The sequence below is a fragment of the Equus caballus genome, chromosome 14 (genome assembly GCF_041296265.1).
Source record: "Equus caballus isolate H_3958 breed thoroughbred chromosome 14, TB-T2T, whole genome shotgun sequence".
NCBI classification, from domain to species: Eukaryota; Metazoa; Chordata; class Mammalia; order Perissodactyla; family Equidae; genus Equus; species Equus caballus.
In genome coordinates, this window is record NC_091697.1 from 56,880,147 (window position 1) to 56,894,882 (window position 14,736).

The 14,736-nt window shown below is 35.5% G+C and overlaps 1 protein-coding gene across 2 annotated transcripts in view; it reads right to left on the minus strand.

Annotated features, from left to right (window-relative positions):
- Nucleotides 1-14,736, minus strand: part of SEC24A (SEC24 homolog A, COPII coat complex component) — a 67,019-nt gene that overhangs the window by 14,503 nt on the left and 37,780 nt on the right. For both annotated transcript variants that reach the window (XM_001504390.6, XM_070234294.1), the window contains 6 exons: nucleotides 14,305-14,423; nucleotides 11,862-11,917; nucleotides 10,556-10,762; nucleotides 9,570-9,690; nucleotides 9,092-9,250; nucleotides 2,547-2,720 (listed from right to left, as the gene is read on the minus strand). In XM_001504390.6, the coding sequence (XP_001504440.1) occupies nucleotides 2,547-2,720; nucleotides 9,092-9,250; nucleotides 9,570-9,690; nucleotides 10,556-10,762; nucleotides 11,862-11,917; nucleotides 14,305-14,423 (836 nt within the window). The remainder of the gene's footprint in view (nucleotides 1-2,546; nucleotides 2,721-9,091; nucleotides 9,251-9,569; nucleotides 9,691-10,555; nucleotides 10,763-11,861; nucleotides 11,918-14,304; nucleotides 14,424-14,736) is intronic.

Consider the following 14,736-nt stretch of genomic DNA (forward strand, 5'->3'; position numbering starts at 1 on the left):
ACTAAAAGAAAAAAGATACAATGTTTAGCCTATGAAATTGGCAACAACAACTATACACCCACAAAATCAAAGGCTGAAATGAAAAGGGCACTTGACGGGATTACAAACTGGTAAAATCTTTCAGAACAGTACTCTGGCAATACCAAGATTTTTCTGAACAGTTGATCTCTATACATTCTATTTCCAATTCTAGGAACCCATCTCAGGGAAATTATCAGAAATGACCAAAGATTTGTATACATGGATAGAAATTATAATCACATTTTTGACCAAAAAAAAAACATGAGAAACAACCTAAACTTCTAACAGTAAGTATATGAAAAGGAATCCAACATTACTTATTAGGGAAACACAAAATAAAACAAAAAGAGATTCCACTACACTTTATTAAAATGGCTAAAAACAAAACCAAAAACCCTCAGACCCAAAACAAAAACTAAACACTGAGAGCAGCTGGAACTCTCATACACTGCTGGTGGGAATGCAAAATGGTACAGCCACTTTGCAAACAGTTTGGCAGGTTCTTAAAAAATTAAACATATACTTACCATACAACCCAGCAATCCGTCTCCTATGTATTGACCCAAGTGAAATGAAAAATTATCCTCACATAGAAATCTGTACACAAATGTTTATAGGGGATATATTTGAAATTGTCAGAAGATGGAAACAGCCCAACTGTACCTCAACTGGGAAGTGAATAAACAAACTGGACTACTACTGAGTAATAAAAAGTAACAAACTATTGGTAGATGAAACAACATAGATGAATCTCAAATGCACCATGCTAAGTGAAAAAAGCCAGATACAATAGGCTACCTACTATATGATTCCATTTATATGACATTCTTACCATCAGAAAACAGATCAATGGTTGCAAGGGGCTGGGAACAAGACAGAGGTTGACCACAAAAACATAAGGAGATTTTTGGGGTAATGGAACTGATTGTGATAGCTTGATTGTGGTGGTGGTTACACAACACATTTGTCACAACTTGTGGAACTGTACATTAAAATGGTAGAGGGGCCAGCCTGGTGGTGCTGCAGTTAAGTTCACACGTTCCGCTTTGGTGGCCTGGGGTTAGCCTGTTCAGATCCCGGGTGTGGACCTACGCGCCACCTGTCAAGCCATGCTGTGGCAGGCGTCCTACATATAAAGTAGAGGAAGATGGGCATGGATGTTAGCTCTAGGCCAGTCTTCCTCAGCAAAAAGAGGAGGATTGGCAGCAGATGTTAGCTCAGGGCTAATCTTCCTCAAAGAAAAAAACAAAAAACGGTAGAGTTTACCATATGTCAATTACATATTTATTCTTTTTAATGTTAAGAAAAAAATCAATAAGCAGAAAGGAGACTGAGATGTTCTTTTGTCAAATAAAAAATGATATCTAGTGTCAGAAATCCATCTTACTTTTATATTTACGGTATGCTGTCAATTATAATCCTAATGAAAAAGCTAAACTTCTCTAATACTAAAGGTTTTCATTAAAATGCCTTTACTACACACTTTTTATAGACTTTGGAGGGTTGTAAAGGTGAGTAGACATAGTTCAGAAGCCCTCTCAAAACTCTTCTTTAAGGAGATAAAACAGAGTTAGAGGATGAGAATGGTGAATCTGTAAAACAATAAATTTAGGGGCCGGCCCTGTGGCCAAGCGGTTAAGTTTGTGCGCTCCGCTTTGGCGGCCCAGGGTTTCGCTGGTTCGGATCCTGGGCATGGACATGGCACCACTCACCAAGCCATGCTGAGGCAGCATCCCACATGCCACAACTAGAAGGACCCACAACTAAAAATATACAACTATGTACTGGGGGGCTTTGGGAGAAAAAGGAAAAATAAAATCTTTAAAAAAAAATTTAAATAAATAAATTTAACCGGCCTTCACATCATCCTTAGGACAAAACACATTATCAAGTAATTAGAAATAAACAAATTATACCTTAAAAAGTGTTTCTCATCTTCCATTGAGCTCCTTCAAACCTTAAGTCAAATGTCACCTCTGTCAGGCCTTTCCTGGCCATTCTATCTTAAAAGACCATCCCCCCAGCACTTCCTAAAACCTTTACTTGCTTTATATTTCTCTGTAACTAATTTCTTTGTAATGTACTATTATTTTACCTATTAATCCTCTTTATTGTCTGTCTCCCCTACTAGAATAAGCTCTATGAGGAAAAGGATTTTTTTTATTCAGTTTTATTGACCATTGTGTCATCAGAACATATTTCAATGCCTGACACGAAGTTGACTCTCAATAAATACCTGTTAAATAAAATAGTTAAGGAAAACAATACCAAACATCTTGACCTTACCAGGAACAGCAAGAAAGTTCTTAAGATTAGGAATACTCTTTTGCTTAGTAGAAATGAGTAATTACCTTCAAAGAAGAGGGAGTTCATCACAAGCCAAAGACTACATGACCAAATCAAAACACTTACCTTTGCTATAACATTGTGCTTATAGTAACAACACTGTATTGTACACTTAAAAATTTAAGAGGGTAGGATCTCATGTTACGTGTTTTTCGCCACAATTTAAAAAAAACACTTACCTTTGCTGGATGTATACAAGAGTGCTGACTGAAAGGAAACCAACTGAGTGTCAGTAAGACTCTCTTCCACTGACATCTGTACTGCATATCCAGCATCTGGGTTTACATTTGGCAAAGACAGTAAGTCTGTTGACCGAACAAAGAAGTTCCCATGGAAAGTATGAATGGAAAGACCTAGAAGAGAGAAGTTTATCAAAATGATTTATATACATCTACATATGGATATTTACATTTTACCTTGTCACTTATCAGACTGGCAAAGAGTAAAAAGCTCTGATATGATATTGTGATTTATAATAAGATATATTTGTTCTTTGCCTGTTTCTGGTAGAGAGCTCTTAAAATGCTTAGAATTTCCTAAGTGATGAGAGTGATAAATGTCTTTTGCTATGTTAATGAGGTGTCTTTTTTTCTTAAAGATTGGCACCTGAGCTAACATCTGTTGCCACTCTTCTCTTTTTTTTTTCTTCTTCTTCTTTTTCTTCTGCCCAAAGACTCCCAGTACATAGTTGTATATTCTACTTGTAGGTCCTTCCGGCTCTGCTTATGTGGAACACCACCTCAGCATGGCCTGATGAGTGGTGCTAGGTCTACACCCAGGATCCAAACCAGTGAAACCCCAGGCCGCCGAAGCACAGCGAACAAACTTAATCAGTCTGCCACGGGGCTGGCCCATAATGAGGCGTCTTTTGGAAAGTCAAGGTAACTAAGGATGGGGGCTGGTTGCCAGAGGATCCAACCATGTGATTAGAGGGTTGAAACTTTCAGTCCACCCACCCCCAGACCTACAGGAGAGGAGAGGGGCTGGAGGTTAAATCAGTTTCAATGGCCAACAATTTAATCAATCATGCCTATGTAATAAAGTCTCCATAAAAACCCAAAAGGATGGGGTTCATAGAGCTTCTGGGTTGGTGAACACACGGAGATTCGGGGAGGATAGAGCGCTCGAAGAGATTATGAAGTTCCAGAAGCTTCGTGCCCTTTCCCTTTCCCCATACCTTGCCCTATGCATCTCTTCCATCTGGCTGTTCCTGAGTTATATCCTTTTATAACAAACTTGTAATCTAGTAAGTAAAATGTTTCTCTGAGTTTTGTGAGCGACTCTAGCAAATTAATCGAACCGAAAGAAAGGGTCATTGGAACCTCCAATCTATAGCCAAACAAAACCATCCGGTAACAACCTGGACTTGCAGTTGGCGTCTGAAGTGTGTGTGTTGGGTGGCAGCGGTGGAGGGCAGTAGTCTTGTGAGACTGAACTTTAACCTGTGGGTTTTGATGCTTTCTGCAGGTTGATAGTGTCAGAATTGAGTTAATTGCTTGGTGGTGTGGGGAAATACAACCCACATGTTGGAACTGGGAGCAGAATCATATTAGATAATATACAGTAATTAGGGTAAGGGAGGAATAACAGATATCTTCTTAATTCAAGGTGGAAATTCATATTTTCAAAAAGCTTTTCTGGAGGATAATTTGGCAATATCCACCAAAATTATAAATGAATACTTACTTTGACTCTAGGAATTACATATCTAAGAATTTATCCTACAGATACCAGTAGGAAAATAACTAAATTGTCATTTGTACATTCTACTGAATACTTGGTAGAAGTTAAAAAAGAATGAGATCTGAGGCCGGCCCAGTGGCATAGTGGTTAAGTTTCTGCAGTCCGCTTTGGCAGCCTGGGGTTGGCCGGTTCAGATCCTGGGCACGGACCTATGTACCACTTAACAGGCCACACTGTGGCAGGTGTCCCACATATAAAGTAGAGGAAGATGGACATGGATGTTAGCTCAGGGCCAGTCTTCCTCAGCAAAAAAGAGGAGGATTGGCGGCAGCTGTTAGCTCAGGGCTAATCTTCCTCAGAAAAAAAAAAAAAGAAGGAGATCAATCTTTGTAAATTAATATTACTGGACCTTGGAGACTTGCTGAAAACATGTACAATGTTCTTCATGAGAATACATTGTACTATATAGATTTTCCATGGAGAGGTACATAAGCATGTAAATGTAGAGAAAAGCCTGACATATACACCAACGTGATTACAGTGACTGCATAAGAATGGAGTGAAAGTTAAAGTACGCACACAGAAAAGCTGATACAACAGGACTTTAGCTTTATCAATAATGTTTTTACAAGAAGAGCTGTATATTTTGCTTGTAAAATAAAAACCAACTCTAAACCAGTAATCAGAAAAAAAGAAGGAAGTAGGTCTGTATGTATAAAAATAGAAAGGTGAGGTTAAAAAGAAGCCAGATGTGATTCCCATTGCTTTTATTCGAAGGCTAAAATATATGGTTATATATGCACAGGAAAACTTTTCAAGAGCATATGAGAAACTTTAAGGTAGAACACACTGGGTTAAGTTTCATTTCTCATTTTCTATCCTTTTGTTCTGTACCTTTTTAAACATTTACCAAGAGCATATTATTTCATTTGTAATAAAATTTATCATAAAAAAGAAAAAGAAAAACCTAAGCAAGTTAACCACAAAGATATATTAAATTAAGCACTCTTGAAAGAGGGCAAAGGTTGGTTCACTGGCATTCTCCCAACTTCTTTGTGCAAAGTCAGGTACATATAAAATAGCTTCTGTCCTGCTAAATAGAAAAAGTCTTAAAAGCACTTTTAGGATGTATATTTCCCCTAATTTATAGCCAATATCTGCAGAAATAATACTTTTTGAGGTCCATTAATCTTAAATGGGGATACAACAAATGGGCCCTTTAAAACATAAACACTAAAAAACTATTAAAATTAATAAACAAGTTCAGCAAGCTTGCAGGATATAAGACCAACACACAAAGCATTAATTATATTTATATAAAGAAGCAATTAAATTTTAAAAATAATTCCATTTACAATAGCATCAAAAAATATTTAGGAATAAATTTAACAAAAGAAATGCAAAACTTTTACTCTGAAAACTACAAAATATTGTTGAAAGAACAAATTAAAGACCTAAGTAAATAGAAAGACATATCATGTTCGTAGATAGGAAGATTTAATATTGTTAAGATAGCAAAGCTCCCCAAATTGATCTACCCATTAAATGCAATTCCTACCAAAATCCCAGGTGGCTTCTTTGCAGAGACTGACAAGCTGAACCAAAAATTCATATGGAAACACAAGGGACCCAAAATAACCCAATTTGAGAAAGAAGAAAAAAATTAGGAAGACTCATACTTCCTAATTTCAAACTTACTACAAAGCTACAGTAACCAAGACAGTTTGGTACTGGTATAAAGATAGACATATAGATTAATAGAATAAAAGTCAGAGTCCAGAAACAAACCCTCACATTTATGGTCAACTGATTTTCAACAAGGGAACATGGGTACCAAGACAATACAATGGGGAAAGAATAGTCTTTTCAACAAATGGTGCTGGGACAATGTATAACCACATGCAAAAGAATGAAGTCAAACACCTACCACACATACAAAATTAACTTAAAATAAATCAAGGACTTAAATATAAGAAATCTATTTCTAAAACTCTTAGAAGATAATATAAGTATAAATGTAAGTATAAATGTTAGTGATCTCTAGTGATTAAACAGTGATTTAATTCTATCACCAAAAGCATAAACAGAAAAAGAAAAAATTGATAAACAGGATATTGCCCAAACTAAAAACAACTGTGCTTCAAAGGGTACCATTAAGAAAGTGAAAAGGCAACCTACGAAATGGAAAAAAAATTTCGCAAACCATGTATCTGATAGATGCCTTATATCTAAAAATACATGAAGAACTCTTACAACTCAATAATAGAAAGACAAATAAACCAAATTTTTAAATGAGAAAAGGCCCTGAATAGACAGCTGTCCAAAGAAGACATATAAATAGCCAAAAGCACAAGAAAAGATGTTCAACATCATTCATCAATAGGGAAATACAAATCAAAACTTCAATGAGATACCACAACACACTCACTAAGATGGCTAAAATAAAAAAAGACAAAACAATAACAAGTATCAACAGGATGTGGAGAAATCAGTACCCTCGTTCACTGCTAGTGGGAATATAAAATGGTGCAACTGCTGGAAAACAGTCTGGCAGTTCCTCAAAAAGTTAAACGTGCGTACCCAAGTATGTACCCAGGTACATACCCAAGAGAAATGAAAATGTCCAAAACCTCTACACGAATGTTCACAGCAGTATTATTCATAATATCCAAAAAGTGGAAACCACCTAAATGTTCATCAACTGATGAATGGATAAACAAAATGAGGTATATCTATACAATGGGATACTACTGGGTAACAGAAACGAATGAAATATTTTTTTAAAAAAAAGGGAATGAAATAGTGATACATGCTACAAGACGGATGAACCTTGAAAACATTAGGCTAAGTGTAAGAAACCAGTCACAAAGAATCTCATATTGTACGACTCCATTAATATGAAATACCCAGAATAGGCAAATCCATAGAGACAGCAAGTAGACTAGCAGTTGCCTAGAGCTGCCCCAGGTTTCAGGGAAATAAGGAGTAACTGCTAATTGATACAGGGTTTCTTTTTGGAGTATGAAAGTGTTCTAAAATTGATTGTGGTAAATATATATTGTGGTGAATAAATTTAAAACCATTGAATTGTACACTTCAAACAGGTGAATTGTATGATATGCAAATTTCATCTCAATAAAGCTGTTACTTAAAAAAGAAAACAAACAGAAAGCTATTGTGGTAACTGATTGGTTATGGGTGACACTAATATCTGTGAGTCATTTGGAGATGCTGCAACCTCTTAAGTGTTTATTTGATACCTTATACTATAAGAGAATACACGTTTTCTTTTCAGTTGTTTCACTCAACCATTTTCTTCTTTTTATTACAGTGATGGATAATAGAGAACTTCTTTTAGTACATGGTTTGACCAATAGATTTCAACACCTATCCAGTGGATAGGTTTGTGGATTCTTATCTTTTCATACTTATTTTTTGTAACTATACGTTTCATGCACTCTTTCCATTTTAAAAAATGAATGTTTCAAATGGAATACTACTCAGCTGTAAAACAGAACAAAATCATACCATTTGCAATAACATGGATGGACCTTGATGGAATTATGTTAAGTGAAATAAGCCAGCGAGAGAAGGATAATCTGTGTATGATTCCACTCATATGAGGAATTTAAAATTATGGACTAAGAACAGTTTAGTGGATACCAGGGGAAAGGTGGGGTAGGGGATGGGCACAAAGGGTGAAGTGGTGCACCTACAACATGACTGACAAACATTAATGTACAACTGAAATTTCACAAGATTGTAACCTATCATTAACTCAATTAAAAAAAGAATAAACATAAATAAGTAAAAAAAAACAAAAGAAAGAAAAAAAAAGAAAATATTTACCACGTAAAAAAAAATGAATGTTTCACGCCCTCTTACAGAACAATAAAAGATTAGAACCAGGTTGACAATGCGGAGAAATGAAATATCAAGAATTATCATATCTTGGGCTGGCTCTGTGGCCGAGTGGTTAAATTCGCGCACTCCGCTGCAGGAGGCCCAGTGTTTTGTCGGTTTGAATCCTGGGCGCAGACATGGCACTGTTCAGCAAACCAAGCTGAGGCGGCGTCCCACATACCACAACTAGAAGGACCCACAACTAAGAATATACAACTATGTACCAGGGGGCTTTGGGGAGAAAAAGGAAAAAAATTTTTTAAAAAATCTTTAAAAAAAAAAGAATTATAATATCTCATTTTCATAAGAAAATAGTTAACATTTAGCAGCCACAAAACATTTATCCTGAAAAACAAACTGGATATAAGCATTCTGAAACTGTCAGACTACTTTCAATGCAATATTGTGCAAGGTGTTAGGAGCAGGTATAGGGTGAGAAGAGCACAAATTAAAATATCTCCAACTTTAGGAGATGTGGTAATGGTTGCACAACAATGAGAATATACTTAATGCCATTTATTTTTTTTGTATACTTAAAAATGGTTAAATGTTAAATTTTATGTTGCATATACTTTACCACAATTTTAAAAAATAATTGTTTTTAAAAAAGATCTCCAACTACTACTGTTCAATAAGTGGAATAAAAATTCATCATTAGTGTGATTTATTTTCTTTGGAAATGATTTTTTTTCATTGAAATACAACTCACATACCATAAAAAGCGCCCCTTTCAAGTGAACAATTCAGTGGTTTTTAGTATATTCAAAATAGTCTCCATTTTTTTTTTTCCTGCTTTTTCTCACCAAATCCCCTCAGTACATAGTTGTATATTTCAGTTGTGGGTCCTTCCAGTTGCAGCATGTGGGACGCCACCTCAATGTGGCCTAATGAGCAGTGCCGTGTCCGCGCCCAGGATCTGAACCGATGAAACCCTGGGCCGCCAAAGCGGAGCGCGAGAACCCAACCACTCAGCCACGGGGCTGGCCCCTCTATTTTTCTTTTTCAATGTTTCTTCTCTATTCTTAATTGTATATTCTATAAGAGTAAGTAAAACATCTTAGAAGACGTAAAAATGTGTATTTACTGGTATCAAAAGCAACATTTACTCTAATACAAATGTAAAAGAAAGTGTCCCCACCTTTGGTGCACCGAATCCTCATAACCGCCTCAAAGCCTATCTTCCGAGTGAGGTATCTCTGTAGTTCCTTCTGTAACTTCTGTACTTGGACTGGATTGTGCTGATGGTGGTAAGAGGGATAGTAATAGACACTACCTGCTGAATACCGAGAAATACAACCTGGAAGGGAACATATGCTCCTTTTAAATTCTGCCATTAACTACTAATACTACACCAAAGTAACTACAGGCATTGAATCAATCTTTCTTTAATCTCCCAAGGCATCGTCAAAAAAGAGTTACTTCATTCCCTTAAACAGTAGTGTAGAAATCTCTCTATTATAAATGTTTAGAATAGAAGACTATAACATTTATAATAGACTGAACTAACTCTCCCAAGGGAATAAAAATTCTTTCACTTTGTCCTCTATTTAGAATACCATCATATAAATACCACTTTGACGTTCATTTGAGATACATAATCATTAGGAAGAACTTACCCAGAGAAGCCAAATCAGAATACTGTCCACTGAGAAGGAATAAGTCAACGGCTACTTGCTGACCAGAACAGTCCAAAGCTAATTTCTTATAGAAGTCAGTGGATGGTGTTAAGTGAATTTCCTATTAATAATAAATTACAAAGAGAACAATTTAAAAATCATTAAATTGTCATAAAATTTAAATACCTATCTATATATATCAAGGTGTTAACAGCCATCCTTTGGCATGCTGCAAAATCCTTTTGCTTTGTAATATTTTCTGGGTTTTCAGTAAGAAACATGTACCATTAAGAATTTTCTAATTTTTTTGTTTTACTTTTAAAAAATACATCTGTTATACTAATTTGGATAATCTATTAAATGCTTAATATGCTAGAAACTGTTCTAAACAATTCATATGTAATATCTATTCAGTCCTTTCAACTACCTTAAGAGGTGGGTGCTATCATTATCTTCACTTTATAAATATAAGGAAACAGAGGGGCAAAGAAATTAAGTAATCATTCAAGATCACAAATCTAAAAAGCAGTGGAACTTAGGCAGACTGACTCCAGGACTGACATCATAATCATTATAGTATGTATATGGCCTCACTTTCATAATCCTTTGAGAAATACACATCCCAAACTAAGTTTATACACACAACATGCTCAAAAGCAATCCTATGGCAGTCAATATACCAAACTATGACTACATTTTACTGGTCATCCAGGATCCCTAGCAAGCATATTCTCTCAATCTGTCAGACTTTCTCATCAAAGGCAGGCTGCATTGCTATTGGCCTGTTAAAGATCTAAAAAGAACATCACAGGGAATCAGGTAGAAAACAATTTAATAAAATAGAAATGTCTACATCAAAGAGAAATGTTTTATCCATTTCCTTATATCCTCTCCTCTCCACAACTGAAAAATAAATAAAAAACAAGCTCTGTGGTCAAAGGGACAGAGCACCAACATAAATCTTATACATTTGATGACTTTCTAACCTTAGCCGATGACCTTTGGTTGGGTTCCTCTCGTGGTTTCAGGGCTCCCACTCCAAGAGTTGGGAGTTGTGTTTGAAAGACAGTCATTCGACCACCAGTTGGGGACATCAACTTAAAGGCAGCCTGAAGTGCAGGACCCAAGGCACTCTGGGTCTCCAGGGTCTTGGTGAACATTTGCGGCAAAGTTTTCAGTAAATCTTGGACAAGCTTGTGAAATAAAGCAAGAAAATTCAAGAGTGTTACAATTAAAATTTTTTTCACAATAAGTCAGTAACTAATATGATAGACAGGACACTGAGTCATGATGATGGTCAGAGGATTTACAGACAGTACAGTAAACAATGAAGTTGGTCAAATGACAAGAAAGCCATTTTAAGTCAACATTATAAATTGGCAAGCAAGACAAATCGAAATTGGGGCCTTACAGTTCTTGCACATGCAGCAGTCCAGCAAGACTATAAGTCCAAAATGTATCCAAAAGAACCATCACAGTTTAGAGATTTGATTTATTTTAATGCCATGAAATATGGCCTTCTCAATCACCTCTACACACTAGTCTTTTCGGTTCCAAAGTGAGTTTAACTCTTCCCTATTGTAAAATCTAAGATAGCCAGTAAATTTGCCAACTAGTAATATCACTACAAAAGAAAAAAAAAAACAAAAAATAACTACCTATTCAGGTTAGGTTGTACAAATAAAGAGAGTTAATGGGAAAAAAAGACTTGGCACTATGGCAAAGTCACCGTTGCCAACAGCTGAGACCATAGACTTGCTAGTTAAAATGTTACCCCTACGGCATATATGCATGTACAGGGTAGACAACATCCCCACTTCAGACACATTCTGTTCACCTCTCACTGTATTATGTCATGGCAATTTCCAGGCAGGTAATAAGAGTTTCTTCTGAACTGACCCCAATGACACTCTGTGAATCAGAAAAGCAAAGGGCACTGAAAGCAGCCTAGCTGAAGTGCTTCTATGTAGTGACCAGAAGCTTACGTCAGCAACCCTCCCATTTTCCCAAATGGCCAGCAAGGCAGGTTTCCTTCAGGTTTTCCTCCTTTATGGAACAGGCTTATCTTCTACCCTACTACAAATAACTTGCTACATTAGACTGGAAAGCAATCAGTTCAAGGGCAAACTCAAGGAGCTGTTCATCTGATGAATTTTAACTAACAGCAAATATAAAATGTTACACATCTTAGAAATGTCACAGAAAGAAGCAAAATTTTACTTAAATCTCATTTCAAAAATACATTCCTACAATGTTTCAATTAAACATGTCAGGTAGGAAAATGTGCCTTACCTCTTTACTTTCATTTAAATTTACTAATAAGTTCTCCGGCATAGGTATAAAAACATCTGAAACAATAAAAAATGTTTCCTTTAAACAAAACTTAATTGTTAACGGTATTCCAAATACAGAACACTGATATAATTATCTACCCCCATACTTACAGAAAAGCTACCTCCTCCTCTATTACCGCACTGTCTACATACGTTTAAAGAACACTGATTTAGGTATTCATTACAACTTATCTGTTACCGTATAAAAGGTAAATAGCCTCCCAATTAGAAAACATTGATCTGTAAGCACTGTCTGTAAGAGTCCATACAAGTGCTCTACTTCTTAAAGACAACAATTTAGAATCCTGCTTTACATTCTTGCTTAGCCCTGGAAGCCAGCCAAAGAAATATTTTTAGCATTAAAAAGGTGTTGATTAAGATGACATACAAGAACGCTATGTCTGGGGCCAGCCCCGTGGCCTAGTGGTTAAGTTCAGCCCCCTCCATTTCAGTGGCCTGTGTTTGGTTCCTGGGCATGGACCTATACCACCTGTCTGAGGCCATGCTGTCGTGGAGACCCACATACAAAGTAGAGGAGGACTGGCATGGATGTTAGCTCAGGGCAAATCTTCCTCAAAAAAAAGAAGAAGAAGAAAAACGCTATGTCTTTACATAAAAGTAATACAGCCCACCAACAGTTCTGTCATTCAAAAAGCAGATACTTTCTCATCAAGAAGGCCTCTACCAGTGACCCTACTTATGGGACTACAAAATCAAGTGAATCACAAAGTATGCTAACTGACCATATTAAATGAGCTTCTCAGGATTCAAATCTATTTTTGCTTAGGAATTAAATTCTCTTCCTTAGAAGGAAGCAAACTGGCAAGGAAATTTGGGTGGTGGTGGTGGATAATGAGGAGTCTCACTTTCTACATTTTTGTATTGTTGTTTATTACCAAAAAAAATGGCTCATTATAATGTTTGTAAAAAATAATACTAACAGATAATTTAAAATATATTTACTTTAGCTGTTACATAAAAATTCTACTGTAAACTGTTTAAATTTCATTTTTCTTTAAAATTAAAAAAAATAAAAGTTTTATTGAGATACAATTCACATACCATAAAATTCACCCTTGTAGAAAATGCAATTCAGTGATTTTCAATATATTCACAGAGTTGTTCAAACATCACCACTATCTAATTTCAGATCCTTTTCATCATCCCAAAAAGAAACCCCACACATATTAGCAGTCCCTCCTCATCTCCCTGTCAATTCCCACGGCTCCAGGCAGCCAGCAGTCTTTTTGTCTGTAGATTTGCTTATTCTGGACATTTCATATTATTGGAGTCACACTATGAGGCCCTTGTGACTGGAATGTACCCACCAGCAATGCAACACAGTTCCAGGGTTTCTACATCCTTGCCAAAATTTATTTTCCTCTTTTTTGATAATAGCCATCATAATGGATGTGAACTTCTATCTCACTGTGATTTTGATTTTGATTTCTCTAACGACTAATGATGTTCATCATTTCTTCATGTGCTTATTGGCCATTTGTACATCTTCTTTGGAGAAATGTCTATTCAAGTCGTGTCCATTTTTGAATTGTGTTTATTTTGTTGTTGTTAAGTTAAGGAGTTCTTTATATGTTCTGGATATTAATCCTTCATCATATACATGATTTGCATATATATTCTCCATTCTATAAGTTGTCTTTTCACTCTCTTGATAGTGTTCTTTGATGTACAAAAGTTTTTAATATTGATAAAGTTCTACTTATTTACTTACTTACTTCTTTTGTTGCCTCTGCTTTTGTTGTCATATCCAGGAAATTATTGCCAAATCCAATCTTACGAAGATTTTCTCCTATGTTTTATTCTAAGAGTTTTATAGTTTTAGCTCTTAAGTTTAGGTCTTTGATCCAGTGAGTTAATTTTTTTTTATATGGTTTAAAGTAAGGGTCAAATTTCATTCTTTTGCATGCTGAGTTTTCCCAGAACCATTTATTGAAAAAACTACCCTAATGAATGGTCTTGGCATCCTTGTCAAAAACCAATTCACCATATACGTGATGGTTTATTTCTGGGTTCTCTATTCTATTCCACTGGTCTGTATGTCTATCCTCCATTCGTCTGTATGTCTATCCTTAGATACTTTTGAATGAATGAAAGAGTAGGGAAAAAGAAACTTAAATTTAATCTGAGTTTTAACATTAACTTGTTTTTGTTGCCTTGTTCAGAATTCACTTTACCTCCATAATTCTGTTTCCTCTTCTATAAAATGAGGGATTGGACTGAAGGACTCTTAAAATTCCAACAACCTTAGATTTTATATTCAAAGTTTTCCTCAAAATAGTAGAATCATACTGTACACTCCTAATTGGTCAAATAATGATGAAATATTTCTAAAACTGAAAATTCCTAAGGCAATTAGATAATTTTAAGCATATAATATATACCTTCAATATCTGAAACTATTAGCATCTGAGGTTGAGAGAGACCTTCTTGAAGACTGTAGAAGTGGATTGTACTATCAAATGTTATGAAGCCAATTTTTGTCCTAGTGTTGCCAGGAAGTCTAAAAACAAATTCAGAAGAGTATTTTATCAAGTTTTCCCATATACACACATACATAAAATATCTCCTAAAAGTTACAAATATCTTCTTTCATATTATGGAAATTGTCCCAAAATAAATGTTTAAGCCACTCAATGTTTAATCACCGTGAAAACACACTCTACTCAAAGTGAAAACACTACACATAAGCCAAACAATCAATAAAACCTGGCAATAATACAGGAATCCAAAACCCATTACACCCATATAAAGTTATATAAATCACTTAGGAAACGGTATATAAAAAATATTGGAAAATATATACAAAACTTTGT